The sequence below is a fragment of the Trematomus bernacchii genome, unplaced genomic scaffold (genome assembly GCF_902827165.1).
Source record: "Trematomus bernacchii unplaced genomic scaffold, fTreBer1.1, whole genome shotgun sequence".
Classification (NCBI taxonomy): domain Eukaryota; kingdom Metazoa; phylum Chordata; class Actinopteri; order Perciformes; family Nototheniidae; genus Trematomus; species Trematomus bernacchii.
Genome location: NW_022987615.1, coordinates 1,368,547 through 1,384,095, shown reverse-complemented (window position 1 = coordinate 1,384,095; position 15,549 = coordinate 1,368,547). Strand labels below are relative to the sequence as shown.

At 42.8% G+C, this 15,549-nt stretch overlaps 1 protein-coding gene across 4 annotated transcripts in view; it reads left to right on the top strand.

Moving 5' to 3' along the window:
• gripap1 (GRIP1 associated protein 1) overlaps positions 1-15,549 on the top strand; it is a 54,006-nt gene that overhangs the window by 16,351 nt on the left and 22,106 nt on the right. For all 4 annotated transcript variants that reach the window (XM_034132167.1, XM_034132168.1, XM_034132165.1 and 1 more), the window contains 9 exons: positions 138-272; positions 1,706-1,801; positions 2,273-2,383; positions 2,524-2,625; positions 2,763-2,876; positions 5,164-5,241; positions 11,381-11,476; positions 13,495-13,551; positions 14,868-14,967. In XM_034132167.1, the coding sequence (XP_033988058.1) occupies positions 138-272; positions 1,706-1,801; positions 2,273-2,383; positions 2,524-2,625; positions 2,763-2,876; positions 5,164-5,241; positions 11,381-11,476; positions 13,495-13,551; positions 14,868-14,967 (889 nt within the window). The remainder of the gene's footprint in view (positions 1-137; positions 273-1,705; positions 1,802-2,272; positions 2,384-2,523; positions 2,626-2,762; positions 2,877-5,163; positions 5,242-11,380; positions 11,477-13,494; positions 13,552-14,867; positions 14,968-15,549) is intronic.

Sequence of the window (15,549 nt, the reverse complement as noted above, 5' to 3'; positions counted from 1 at the left end):
TCAAACAGCTTTTAACTGAATCCAAACTAAACTACTCTGTTCAACTCTACTCTTTGCCCATCACCATCATCAGACTCAGACTCAGCTCTAGTGTGGAAATATTTAAAAATGTGAATAAAGTAAGTTGTGATTTTCAGATCCAGACGGTGAAGACGCAGGAGATGAATCTGTTGCGTGAGCAGCAGGAGGCGCTGACCCAGGATCTGCAGCAGAGACGAGCCGAGCAGGAGAGTCTTCTGAACCAGAGGGACGACCTGGACTCACAGCTGCAGGTCTCTCTCTCACACACACACACACACACACACACACACACACACACTCACACTCACACTCACACTCACACTCACACTCACACTCAGAGACACACACACACAGAGACACACACACACAGAGACACACACACACACACACATAGACTCACACAGAGACACACACACACACACAGAGACACACACACAGAGACACTCACACTCAGAGACACACACACAGAGACACACACACACAGAGACACACACACACAGAGACACACACACACACACATAGACTCACACAGAGACACACACACACACACAGAGACACACACACAGAGACACTCACACTCAGAGACACACACACAGAGACACACACACAGAGACACACACACACACACACACACACACACACACACAGAGACACACACACACACACACAGAGACACATACACTCACACACAGCACCATACATACACACCTCACACAAACACACACACACACACTCACACTCACAGCTACATACATACATACATACACACCACACACACACACACACACACACACACACACACACACACACACACACACACACACACACACACACACACACACACATACACTCACACACAGCACCATACATACACACCACTCACACACACAGCTACATACATACATACATATACACACACACACACACACCACAAGCATGCACAAACATATCACAATCATATAATCAATGAGAGTCTTCAGAATGATTTACAATAAGCAGAAACAGTCTTGATACAAGTTTTCCATGAACCGTCACATAACCTGGCTCGGACAATATCACAATAGATCCCATGAGATGATATAAATGTTTCTACTGTAATATCCTCCCCTTAAATATTTCTAGTGATATCAATGAAGCCAGCATTGCTTTAGGGGCACATTTAGACTTCTATTTTTGTATCAATGTGACGAATCAGATTGAGTTGGGAGGCAAGTATTCCTCTAGATAAACCAAAACAGAAAGACATGCTTTTTTTTAATTAATAGTTTCTCATTTAAGTTTCAAGAACGTGTTTTTTCTCATAAAGAGTTGTCAAACCTCGCTGCAGGATCAGCAAGTTGAGGCTCATTCAGTCAGATTTATTGGACATTTAATCAAACACAGAACATAACTAATATTTCACTTTTTGTTTTGTCATGTTGGAGAAACAACGGGACCATCTACCCTTTAGTTATTTAGACATGTGCAAAGACCAATAAACAGTCCAAGGCAACGAAAGGTGCTGCAGAGAAATGCTATCCGTCTATTTTCACTTAATATGTGTTTCAACTGTTCTTCCTTACATATTGTCTTTGTGACCTCAGTGAAAAGGGAAGATGGAATTGAGGGAAACGTGGATTTAAAGGAAGTGAGATGTGGTCGTTTCACTCTGTTAATTTCTCTTTCTCTATCCTTCTTTCTTCAGGAGTCGAGTTTTGCCAACAGGAAGTTGTTGGAGCAGCTAACAGAGGAAGGACAAGAGAAGGACAAACTGCTGAAAGATCTGGACGAGGCCAAGAAGGTACACACACACACACACACACACACACTCTGTTTGAATACACACTTGTTTTTGTGACGTGCATAAAGACACATTAAGCTTCTGAACATGCTAATGAAGTGTGTGTGTGTGTGTGTGTGTGTGTGTGTGTGTGTGTGTGTGTGTGTGTGTGTGTGTGTGTGTGTGTGTGTGTGTGTGTGTGTGTGTGTGTGTGTGTGTGTGTGTGTGTGTGTGTGTGTGTGTGTGTGTGTGTGTGTGTGTGTGTGTGTGTGTGTGTGTGTGTGTGTGTGTGTGTGTGTGTGTGTGTGTGTGTGTGTGTGGTGTGTGTGTGTGTGTGTGTGTGTGTGTGTGTGTGTGTGTGTGTGTGTGTGTGTGTGTGTGTGTGTGTGTGTGTGTGTGTGTGTGTGTGTGTGTGTGTGTGTGTGTGTGTGTGTGTGTGTGTGTGTGTGTGTGTGTGTGTGTGTGTGTGTGTGTGTGTGTGTGTGTGTGTAGACGGCAGAGAAGAGGAAGGCCATGTTGGATGAAATGGCGGTGCAGCTGATGCAGGAGAAGTCCGACCACAAGGAGGCGCTGTCTGACCTCAAACTGCAGCACGAGAAGGAGGTGAGGGAGTTTATAAATACAGTCTAAGTTTGAGACATGATCTCTCATTCCTCTCCTTATGTACTTTCTCCTGTCCTTGTTGCCTCTTTTGCTCTCTCTCATCTCCTTGTTTCCTCTCCTCTCCTCTCCTCTCCTCTCAGGTCCTCGGAGTGAGGGCTCGATATGAGAAGGAGCTCCGAGGCCTTCACGAAGACAAGAACCGCTCCGAGGAGGAGATCCGACAGCAGCTGCGAGATGAAAAGGTAAACGGAATAGGAAGAAGGGCCAAAATATATCTGGGGAAATACGTTTGACAAGTGTGTGTCTATCATATGTCATCACAGATAAATGGTAGTGTCCATGTATGATTCTTATACCTGTGTGTGTGTGTGTGTTTGAGGCGCGGTCGAAGGCGCTGGAGGGGCTGCAGCAGCGGGTCGAGGAGCTGCAGGCTCAGGTTCTGTCCATGGAGGGAACCAAGGGATGGTTCGAGAGACGACTAAAGGAGGCCGAGGTCAGTCCCACAGACACCTGGAGCACATTTTATTTATTTGTTAACACTTTATTTATTGGTTTTTCCCCACACATAACACAATAACAGGAGAAAATACAGAGTACAAATGCAGGTGCTATGTACAAAATAAATACAAAAAAGATGAAAAAACAATTATGACTAAACAATAATGATAATAACATGAAAAGACCACGGTTTGGATGTAAGAATACATATTTATTGCCAGGAATACACAAATGAATGTAATGGAGTTTTGGCGATTAGGCCCCGTTGTGCAGGAGTATCATTCGGGAGGGGAGAACCGATCCGATCAAACCCCCCGGGGTCTAGACCCTGGTGGTGGTGAATGGATAGTTGGGGTCGGTCTGAAGGGGAGTGGCTTAGTTTGACCCTGGTGGTGGTGAATGGATAGTTGGGGTCGGTCTGAAGGGGAGTGGCTTAGCTTGACCCTGGTGGTGGTGAATGGGTAGTTGGGGTCGGTCTGAAGGGGAGGGGCTTAGCTTGACCCTGGTGGTGGTGAATGGATAGTTGGGGTCGGTCTGAAGGGGAGTGGCTTAGTTTGACCCTTGTGGTGGTGAATGGATAGTTGGGGTCAGTCTGAAGGGGAGTGGCTTAGTTTGACCCTTGTGGTGGTGAATGGATAGTTGGGGTCGGTCTGAAGGGGAGGGGCTTAGCTTGACCCTGGTGGTGGTGAATGGATAGTTGGGTCAGTCTGAAGGGGAGTGGCTTAGCTTGACCCTGGTGGTGGTGAATGGATAGTTGGGGTCGGTCTGAAGGGGAGTGGCTTAGTTTGACCCTGGTGGTGGTGAATGGATAGTTGGGGTCGGTCTGAAGGGGAGTGGCTTAGCTTGACCCTGGTGGTGGTGAATGGATAGTTGGGGTCGGTCTGAAGGGGAGTGGCTTAGCTTGACCCTGGTGGTGGTGAATGGGTAGTTGGGGTCGGTCTGAAGGGGAGGGGCTTAGCTTGACCCTGGTGGTGGTGAATGGATAGTTGGGGTCGGTCTGAAGGGGAGTGGCTTAGTTTGACCCTTGTGGTGGTGAATGGATAGTTGGGGTCAGTCTGAAGGGGAGTGGCTTAGTTTGACCCTTGTGGTGGTGAATGGATAGTTGGGGTCGGTCTGAAGGGGAGGGGCTTAGCTTGACCCTGGTGGTGGTGAATGGATAGTTGGGTCAGTCTGAAGGGGAGTGGCTTAGCTTGACCCTGGTGGTGGTGAATGGATAGTTGGGGTCGGTCTGAAGGGGAGGGGCTTAGCTTGACCCTGGATTCAGAGGGACGGGAGGTGAAAAGGGGTGGAGGGGGGTTGCGTCGAGTCACCTGAAATGACAGCTGTCAGAGGGGAGAGCAGATTTAAAAGGGTTAGCGGAGCGCTATGATAGGCTTGTGAGAATAGAGCGAAGTGATTGGTTAATCTGGGGAGTGACGCCCCTGATCACTTATTGAGAGGAGAGAGAGTATTAACATGGACATTCATGGATATGAATGAGTAAAGGCGGTCTTCCTGGTTGAACTTGCACTGAGCTTCATTAGCAATGACAAAAATAAACCAAAATACACAATGACATGATAGGACAGATACAGAAAACCCCTAAGACCCCCCCCCCCCCCCCCCCCCCCCCCCCCCTACCTCCACAGGGCCACACTGTGCAGTAATCGTCAAAAAAGGAGAAATAAAGATTCACCTGAAGAGCATTCAATAGTTTAGAAAATATATAGTATGTCACATTCCACAATTCACAAGATCTCTTACTCTTACTTATTGGGATATGCTATGAACTCTGCTTATCTTTTACAAGTTATATTATATTTAATGCCCCAGAATACATTCAAATCTGTATCCCCTGATATATAATCTAATTAGGATGGTCGAGGGAAGTAACACAAACACGAAAGCTTTACAAAAAACGATGTTTAGTAAATAAAGGCTTGATTTGTCGACTAAAGACTGCTGAGGCCACACGTTAGCTTCAGGTACATTTAGGAACACATTTTTACACAAAAGGACTATGGATTTTTCCTCCATCACCTAATCTAAAAATTGATTTGGGAACAGATATGAAAATACTGTAATATTTAATGTAATATAACTCACATAGCTGCAGCAAAGAGTTGCATCATGGGTAATGAATAAAAAAGACAATTCCCTGGCATTGTGGCATTGATTTTCATCCTCTTTATTTTTAAACTGCTGTGTCTCTGACAGTCCCTTTAGGAATGAATTTATAAATATATGGGCTACTCCTAACTAACTGAATGTAATACATAATTTGTTGGCATTTCTTTCTGCAGGAGAACATCGAGAAGAAGACTCTGGAACATCAGGAGGAGGTTGAGCGGCTGCAGAAAGAACACACACTTCAGCTGGAGGTACACACACACACACACACACACACACACACACACACACACACACACACACTCTTAATCTTAACCAGAGAAACTTACACACTAATGTTTTTTCAGAACAAAATGTTTAAGAAAGTGTTTTGTAATATAAATAACAAACACGAGTGTGTGGGTGTTTGTTTATGCTGTGTGTGTGTGTGTGTGTGTGTGTGTGTGTGTAATTGAATGTTTCTAATTAAAGCGTAGTTGTCTCCATGGTAACTTGGACAGGTTAAAGCGTGTTAACAGCAGATGAGAGGAGGCGGCTGGTGTGAGCGCTGACAGTCTGCTGCAGAGACTCTGAACGTTCACACAGTCTGTCCGCATGTTGCAGAAAACACACTCTGATGCTCTGCAAGAGAACCATGACCACGGTTCTGCCTCAGGGTTCTGCTTCTGGGTTCTGGTTCCTCTTCTGTTGTTTCTGCCTTGTCTGACAGCATTGAGAAAATATCCAGTGTGTTAGAGGTGTGGATGTTATATTGAGTACAGTACATTTGAGATACTTGTACTTCAGTTGAGTATTATAATGTCTTTCTACTTCTACTCAACTACATTTATCTGACAGCTTACCTTACCTAACTGATTAATATCTCTGCACACAAGACCTATGAACATGTGCATCTGAAAACAATAAGTACATTGTTAACTTTTTAATAGAAAGATAAGTAATGTGACACAACATTGTTATTTATGTATTTTGAGATTTGGACTAAAACACATTGTGATGGTGTCGTTTGGACTCGATGTGTGACTAGTTTCTGATGCTTTAGTATTAATAATGTCATTTCTATAAATAGTTTAACAGAAAAAGTCAAAATACTTATTATACTTTAACTTCCTTCTCCTGATTTAACTATTATTAGTGCAGTATTAGTACCTTTGAAATACTTCCTAGCACACTGCTTCCTTGTCTGATCCTTGTTGTGCGTTAGTGTCATTTTAAAGCTGAGATAATGAGATGCCCATGAAGGATTTGTAGGCTCTGGAAGGTTTTACAAAGATTAAACCCCATATAAAATCTGATTTGATACCAGGCCCTCTTTACAGTAAGGTATCTCTCTTATGCTAGACCAGAGCATTGGAGGAATGTCAATAAGTTATTTAACTAGAGTACCATACAGTACTTATACAGAATTCAGCTTAACAGAACAAGATGAGATGCAGAAAATACTCAAGTAAAAGAAAAGAAAATGTTGCTTTTTTTCAACTTGTGAGGAAAATAAGAGTTTGTCTTTACACTAAAATTCACAAAGAAACTCACAAAAAAACTCATGCCTTTTATAAATACAGATAAAAAAAAATGCAGAATAAACCCATTATTCCCAAACAATTAACTCTGCACATTTAAAAACATGTCCTAAAGGAAGCACTTACCTTCCTTATCATAAGAGTTTGATAAGGAACCAATAAAGCACTGCCCGCCGTGCATCATGGGATATGTCAGTGTGAATGTAACAAAGTACTCTCAGCCAATCAGATAACCCGGCTGACTCTGCGGCCCTCTGAGGAAACAGTTTGTTCCAGAGGGACTCCAGAGGTGTGTGTGTGTGTGTGTGTGTGTGTGTGTGTGTGTGTGTGTGTGTGTGTGTGTGTGTGTGTGTGTGTGTGTGTGTGTGTGTGTGTGTGTGTGTGTGTGTGTGTGTGTGTGTGTGTGTGTGTGTGTGTGTGTGTGTGTGTGTGGTGTGTGTGTGTGTGTGTGTGTGTGTGTGTGTGTGTGTGTGTGTGTGTGTGTGTGTGTGTGTGTGTGGTGTGTGTGTGTGTGTGTGTGTGTGTGTGTGTGTGTGTGTGTGTGTGTGTGTGTGTGTGGGTGTGTGTGTGTGTTGTGTGTGTGGTGTGTGTGTGTGTGTGTGTGTGTGTGTGTGTGTGTGTGTGTGTGTGTGTGTGTGTGTGTGTGTGTTGGATAACAGCCTGCTACAAGGCGCTGAACGAGGAAACTTAATAGGAAAAGTTAATTAATGCTGGAAGAAGTCTAATTAGCGGCAGGTCGGGTGTTCTGCAGGAACGCAGAGTGTCGTGGGTTTGAGTTTCAGACGCCACAAGTTCCTTTTCTGACAAGAACTCATCAAGGTGTTAAAAATAATCACGCCATACATCCGTCTGAGTCTGAAAGACTCTGATCTCTTAAGTTCCATCACTTTCACACCAAAATGTATTTGTATTAAAAGCCTTTATAGCTCATACATATTCATGTTATTATGTCAAACAGAAATTTGCACTTTAAAGATTCTTGGATTTGATTAAAAGCGAAAAAGACAATCATCTTTTCCTTTTTAAGAGACCCTATAATGCTCATGATCAGTTTTACATCAGTATGTAGTGTCTCTACTTTAAAGAGTCCTCTCCTGCTGATGTTCAGGTGTATATCAGTATGTAGTGTCTCTACTTTAAAGAGTCCTCTCCTGCTGATGTTCAGGTGTATATCAGTATGTAGTCTCTCTACTTTAAAGAGTCCTCTCCTGCTGATGTTCAGGTGTATATCAGAACGTAGTGTCTCTACTTTAAAGAGTCCTCTCCTGCTGATGTTCAGGTGTATATCAGTATGTAGTCTCTCTACTTTAAAGAGTCCTCTCCTGCTGATGTTCAGGTGTATATCAGAATGTAGTGTCTCTACTTTAAAGAGTCCTCTCCTGCTGATGTTCAGGTGTATATCAGAACGTAGTGTCTCTACTTTAAAGAGTCCTCTCCTGCTGATGTTCAGGTGTAATATCAGTATGTAGTGTCTCTACTTTAAAGAGTCCTCTCCTGCTGATGTTCAGGTGTATATCAGTATGTAGTGTCTCTACTTTAAAGAGTCCTCTCCCTGCTGATGTTCAGGTGTATATCAGTATGTAGTGTCTCTACTTTAAAGAGTCCTCTCCTGCTGATGTTCAGGTGTATATCAGTATGTAGTGTCTCTACTTTAAAGAGTCCTCTCCTGCTGATGTTCAGGTGTATATCAGTATGTAGTGTCTCTACTTTAAAGAGTCCTCTCCTGCTGATGTTCAGGTGTATATCAGTATGTAGTGTCTCTACTTTAAAGAGTCCCTCTCCTGCTGATGTTCAGGTGTATATCAGTATGTAGTGTCTCTACTTTAAAGAGTCCTCTCCTGCTGATGTGCAGGTGTATATCAGTATGTAGTGTCTCTACTTTAAAGAGTCCTCTCCTGCTGATGTTCAGGTGTATTATCAGTATGTAGTGTCTCTACTTTAAAGAGTCCTCTCCTGCTGATGTTCAGGTGTATATCAGTATGTAGTGTCTCTACTTTAAAGAGTTCTCTCCTGCTGGTGTTCAGGTGTATATCAGTATGTTAGTGTCTCTACTTTAAAGAGTCCTCTCCTGCTGATGTTCAGGTGTATATCAGTATGTAGTGTCTCTACTTTAAAGAGTCCTCTCCTGCTGATGTTCAGGTGTATATCAGTATGTAGTGTCTCTACTTTAAAGAGTCCTCTCCTGCTGATGTTCAGGTGTATATCAGTATGTAGTGTCTCTACTTTAAAGAGTCCTCTCCTGCTGATGTTCAGGTGTATATCAGTATGTAGTGTCTCTACTTTAAAGAGTCCTCTCCTGCTGATGTTCAGGTGTATATCAGTATGTAGTGTCTCTACATATCTCCATGTGTTAATGTTCACAAAGTTCTTTATTTTTCTCATACTGCCTGTGCTGCAGCACCTCTTTTCACCCTCTGTCTGAAACCAGAGCCCAGTCTGCTCTGATTGGTTAGCTGGCCGGCTCTGTTGTGATTGGTCAACCCCTTAGAGATGTCCCGCCCCTTAGCCTATCACGTACAATGTGTTGGAGTGCTAGCCAATAGAAGTGAGTGCTACTTAGTGATGTCACTTTGTTCCTGAAGTAAACAAAGGAGTCCAATGGAGGTGTTTCAGGCAGAAGGGGGGGGGGGGGCTGCTGAGTGTGTACAGCATATGTACATGCTATACATACAGTATATTTATAATATCATCTATTGCAAGGTGTGTGTGTGTGTGTGTGTGTGTGTGTGTGTGTGTGTGTGTGTGTGTGTGTGTGTGTGTGTGTGTGTGTGTGTGTGTGTGTGTTGTGTGTGTGTGTGTGTGGTGTGTGTGTGTGTAGTGTGTGTGTGTGTGTGTGTGTGTGTGTGTGTGTGTGTGTGTGTGTGTGTGTGTGTGTGTGTGTGTGTGTGTGTGTGTGTGTGTGTGTGTGTGTGTGTGTGTGTGTGTGTGTGTGTGTGTGTGTGTGTGTGTGTGGTGTGTGTGTGTGTGCTGTGTGTGTGTGTGTGTGTGTGTGTGTGTGTGTGTGTGTGTGTGTGTGTGTGTGTGTGTGTGTGTGTGTGTGTGTGTGTGATTACAGTGAATTAACAGACTCTCTTGTTTTCCAGGAGAATTACATGTTTTTTTAATTCTCCTTCAGGTGGGCGGCTGCAGCCTGGAGGAGTTTTCAATGTAGATTTCTTGTGAAATTAATTAGCCGCAGAAGATTAGAGGGGAATTAAATGTCGTTTTTTTTAAAAAGTTAATCCCAGAGTCAGCTGGATTAAGAGTGAGGGGGCACCGCTGGAGATGGAGGTTTAGACTTCTTTCAATATTTCCATTCACCAGGAGAGCAAAGGGATCACAGGAAGAAAAGTTTCTAAGATAGATTGTTGGCTGCATTTTCTTTTGTCTTTTCTGAGTTTTGTTGGAAATATTAAAGCACCTCCTTATCCTCATGCCTAGTCACATTTTTCACAGACACATATGCTCTTTGTATATGAGGGAATGGGATTTTAAGCGGTATGAGGAAATGGGAACAGTGCATTTAATGTGTAACCACAGGGGGTTCCAATTTTTTAATTTCTTCAGAATTTCTCCTGCAGAATTTCCTCACAGATTGAGAAGGATTGATGGGTTTTAGGGATGCTCCGATCGCCAATTTTGTGGCCGATCGCCGGAATCAGTGTCGGCCGATACCGATTGCCGATCCGATCGAGTGGGCGAGGCCTATGGGGATCTTCCATTTAAAGTGATGTTTAAAACTCAGTTAATGCTCATTCACTGGCGCTTCCACAAACAACAACCAACATCATTATTACATTCAAATGAAGTACATTATTCAAGTTTACATTAACTTTGGATAATAACACGGGAGAAATTAGCGGAAGCGCTCTCTCTCCTCTCTCCCCCTCTCTCTCTCCCCCTCTCTCTTTTACTCTCCCCCTCTCTCTCTCTCCTGACAGCCCGTCAGTATCGTCTCATGCAGCTCACTGATCCAGTAATGAGTGACCCGACAGTGAAGAATAAATATATGTATAACTAGTTTAGCTTGTTCCAGAGCTAGATCAAATAGCTAAGTGTGTTAGGTCTAACTCTTAGTGTGTGTTTTGCTCCGCTCACCGGTCCGTCACAGCGGGTAAAGCTGCAGGATTTCTGCTTCACACACACGTTTTCATACCACTATTTTACACCTTGAAATACTGCCAGACTGGTGAAGCCATTTTGGCGAGCTTGTTTTGCCGCGCACAGAGAAAAGTGTCATGTATTCTACCTCATCATTTTACGTCATGCGATCGGCTCTCGCGATCGGCATTTTTAGAGAGCACCGATCGATCGGCAGAGAGTGAGTATCGGCCGATATCGATCGGCGGCCGATCGATCGGAGCATCCCTAATCGGTTTATTACCAATCATAATTTCCCAAATAAAATAATTTCACATAGTCTTACTGACACCCTTTTGAATCCATATCCATCCAAACAACATAGATGAAGTCAATATTTAAAATGATACTACTATTATTATCATGATTATTTATGTAATTTGTGTTATAATACATTTATTAGTTATTTTCAAGTAGTCAAATACAATACAGTACATATACAGGGGAGAATTTATTTTAAAAAATTCTTAAAAATTAAAAGTATTATTGTAAAAATCATGTAATTTAGCATTGAATTAATAGTATTTCTATACACTTTTGTACATTTCTTAGGAGTTGTGGGGTCACCTTCCACTGTTTGAAGTCAAATCCATCACTGCACTCACGTTGATATACAGGATTTTAAGTTTTATTCTGAAACAGAGGGAACAATGTGATTCTGTTGCAGATTCAGAGTTCCTTGTGTTGTGTTTTTCCCAGTATGATGATAGAGAAATGTCCTCATGTGTCTCCGTGTCTGTGTGTCCTGCAGGAGAAGCAGTCGGAGATGGAGGGGTTGAAGCAGCAGCTGCAGGAGGTGGAGAAACAGACGGAGGAGCACAACGCCGCCATGGAGAAACTCAAACAGGTAACAGGGGTAACTTCTAACATCAGTGGGGATGGATATGAGAATATGGAGATAGTAATTCAGTTTATTTTATTCACAAACAGGTGAAAACAAAAAGACCATTTGGAGATAGTATGTGTGATTGGTATTTAAAATATACATAAGAAACAAATCTAGAATGGCAGAGAGAAACATTAGAAGCTAAAAACAAACACTAACCAAATACAATGCAATACAAAGGGGCTTTATTGTCATGAGCACATTTTAAACATAGTATTGCCAAAGCATTCCTCACAAGGCGTTATAACAGAACAAAGACAAAAAGAAACACTAAACATAAATGTGAACATACCCTAAAATTCATCTAAATGCTCCCAAAACATTGATTAATCAAGTACAAATGTTAGTGTTAAATAGGTAAGATAAAATATACTTAAAGGGGACCTATCATGCGAAATGCACAAAACATGTGTCCCCGGTGTGTCAGGGAACTCACGCAGCATCAGAAAATAAAACCCTCTCTCTTTTCCTCCGTACCCAAATCTCTAAAAACGGGGCTACAACGGAGCTGATCCAGATTTGCGTCCGATATGACGTAATATCTGAAATGTGGACCCACGGCCCTATCAGAAACGTTGCTATCAGAAACAATGCCTGACTGTTTTGGACGTAATATGGTCGGTGTTTACATTAGCATCGCTAACACTCAGAGCTAACCTGTACTGGAGAGCATGTGTGTGAAGAAGCAGGAAATAAAAAGGAACTCACCTTGTGGTATAACCGGCAAGAGAGAAAGCCTTTGAGCTCCATACTGTTTCAGAAACAATCCTTGATAATCCATGATATGGCGTTTCATCACGGCAGCATTTAGTTTAGACAGTAGCTGCCGGGTCCCGCATGAGCTCAGACCCCTCCTTTTTTTTAAAGCTTTATACCCCAAATCAGCACTTTTGAAACAGGAAGTGAAATAGAGGGATATGAGGCATGGCTAGAATGGGTGATCTGTTTGGTATTTTGAGCAAAACACTTCATAGACATGTTTTTTATATTTTTTTATATATCTGAGACCTATGCTATTGCCTAAAAATAGCATGATAGGTCCACTTTAACTTTAAAGGAACATTAAAGGGATTGTTTTACCTAGAGATGCATTTTTTTTAATCCCCTGATGTAAGCGTAGGGTATCGGTGCAGAGAACTGATCTGGTTCCAGCGCCTTTTTCTCAAAAATGTAATAAAATGTCTACCTCTTTGGAGATTTCAACAACATTTCACTTTATTGATCAGCTCACACTTTTGCATCTCTTACACAAACAATGCTGTCCTCTCAAATGTCTCATGTGGAGGTGTGTGGCGCAGTGGGTAGTGCGTTGGTGTTGGGATCAGGGGAGCACAGGTTCAAACCCCACTGCAGTCAGCATGTCGTGTCACCCTTCACCCCAAATTGCTCCTGTGGGGATTGTCCACAGTATTGAGTATGTAAGTCGCTTTGGATAAAAGCGTCTAACATGTAACATGTAATGTAATGTGACGCAGATCTTCACCAGCTCCACATCATATTCAGAATGTACTTCCTATTATGAAACTTTTAGAGCTCTGAATGGTCCGACTCTGCAGCCTTTTACCAGCAGGTCTCTAGAAAACCCAAGAGAAATGATTGTGTAGCAGTTGAAACATAATACATATCAAATATCAATAAGGTGCTGAAGTCTGATCAGATTTTGAAGAATACCCTGACCTTCTCAAATCTCCTCAGATCTTTTGACACATTTAAAATCAGCTAACAAGTTGCTGCTACCTGCCTTTTGTTTAGTTGTATGCTTTGCTTTGCTCTTTTTGCATCTTCTTCAACGGTGCTCTATAAATACACTTATACTAACTTAACATCTGAAAAAGTGCGACGGTGCTATAACAAAATAATACTTATCTGCATCAGCATTAAGGAAAAAGATAAACTGTATATATTTTTAAGTGTGGTGGTATTCATGTTTTATTCTTTGTCTCTCTAACCTCCATCGATCTGTTGTTGTCTCTCTGCAGGAGATAAAGGACACTGTGGACGGGCAGAGGATTCTAGAGAAGAAGGGAAGTGCAGCGGTGAGTACATGTCTATTGACTGATGTTTCCACACACACACACACACACACACACACACACACACACACACACACACACACACACACACACACACACACACACACACACACACACACACACACACACACACATAGCAGACACACACACACACACACACACATACACACACACACACACAGCAGACACACACACAGCAGACACACACACACACACACACACACAGCAGACACACACACAGCAGACACACACACACACACACAGAAGCACACAGACACAGACACACAGACAGACACATACACAGACAGAAGCACACAGACACACAGACACACAGACAGACAGACACAGACACAGACACACAGACACACACACACACACACAGAAGCACACAGACACAGACACACAGACACACACACACACACACAGAAGCACACAGACACAGACACACAGACAGACACATACACAGACAGAAGCACACAGACACACAGACAGACACACACGCACACGCACACACACACACACACACACACAGACACATAGCAGCCACACACACACACACACACACACACACACACACACAGCAGACACACACACACACACACACATACACACACACACACACACACAGCAGACACACACACAGCAGACACACACACACACACACACAGAAGCACACAGACACAGACACACAGACAGACACATACACAGACAGAAGCACACAGACACACAGACACACACACAGACACACACACAGACAGACACACACACACACGCACACACACACACACACACACACAGCAGACACACACACACACACACACACACACAGCAGACACACACACACACACAGCAGACACACACACACACACACACAGCAGACACACACACACACAGCAGACACAGCAGACACACACACACACACACACAGAAGCACACAGACACACACACAGACACACAGACAGACACACACACAGAAGCACACAGACACACAGACACACACACAGACACACACACACACACACAGACACACACACACACACACACACACACACACACACACACACACACACACACACACACACACACACACACAGCAGAGTGGTGGACTGACGGAGAGATAGAGACAGACAGGTGGATGCTTAGGCAGTGTGGAATTTGAATGGAGATGAGGGAATAACAGAGTATATTTTGCAGATTAATTGAAGAGCAGCCATGCATGGAAACTAATAATTAGAAAGTAAATCTCTGACCCTGTGCGTGTGTGTGTTTTTGTGCGTGTGTGTGTGTTTGTGTGTGTGTGTGTGTGTGTGTGTGTGCAGCTGAAGGACTTGAAGCGGCAGCTGCAGCTGGAGAGGAAGAGAGCGGACAAACTGCAGGAGAGACTGCAGGAGATTCTGACCAACAGCAAGACCAGGACAGGTACCTGAACGCACCGTTAAACACCCTGAATGTAATGTCCCATCATGCTCTGCTCTAACATGTCCACTAAATTGCACTGGTCATATTCTCTGGACCATATTTAGGCTAAAAAGAAGGCTAGATTAAAAACAAGGCCCTGGGTCCAAATAACATATTGTTCTTGCAAGGTGTTTGGCAGATTCTCCTCCAAGCATTTTGTATAAAAAAGGAAAATCACAGTGCTCTTTAAAGGTTCTTTTGACAACAATATCTTGACAACATATCACCACTTTTATAAGACGGACTAGCTTTGCTCTCTTGCCTCTTATCTATATATCTGGGCTATTTTTTTTTGACAAATATTTTTATTGGTATTTCGTTTTTTCAGCATAAGACATTGCACAAGTATATATCCCACAAAGAAAAATCAAAAACATAATAATACAAGAAAATACAAGAAAGAAAGAAAAAAAAATATATATATATATATATATACACATATATATACGCGTAAGTGGACATGTGGTAAATATTGTAATTTAAACATTGCAAGTTACAAAGCCGGCAGACAAGTAGCCACATCACATCCAACCATTATAGAGG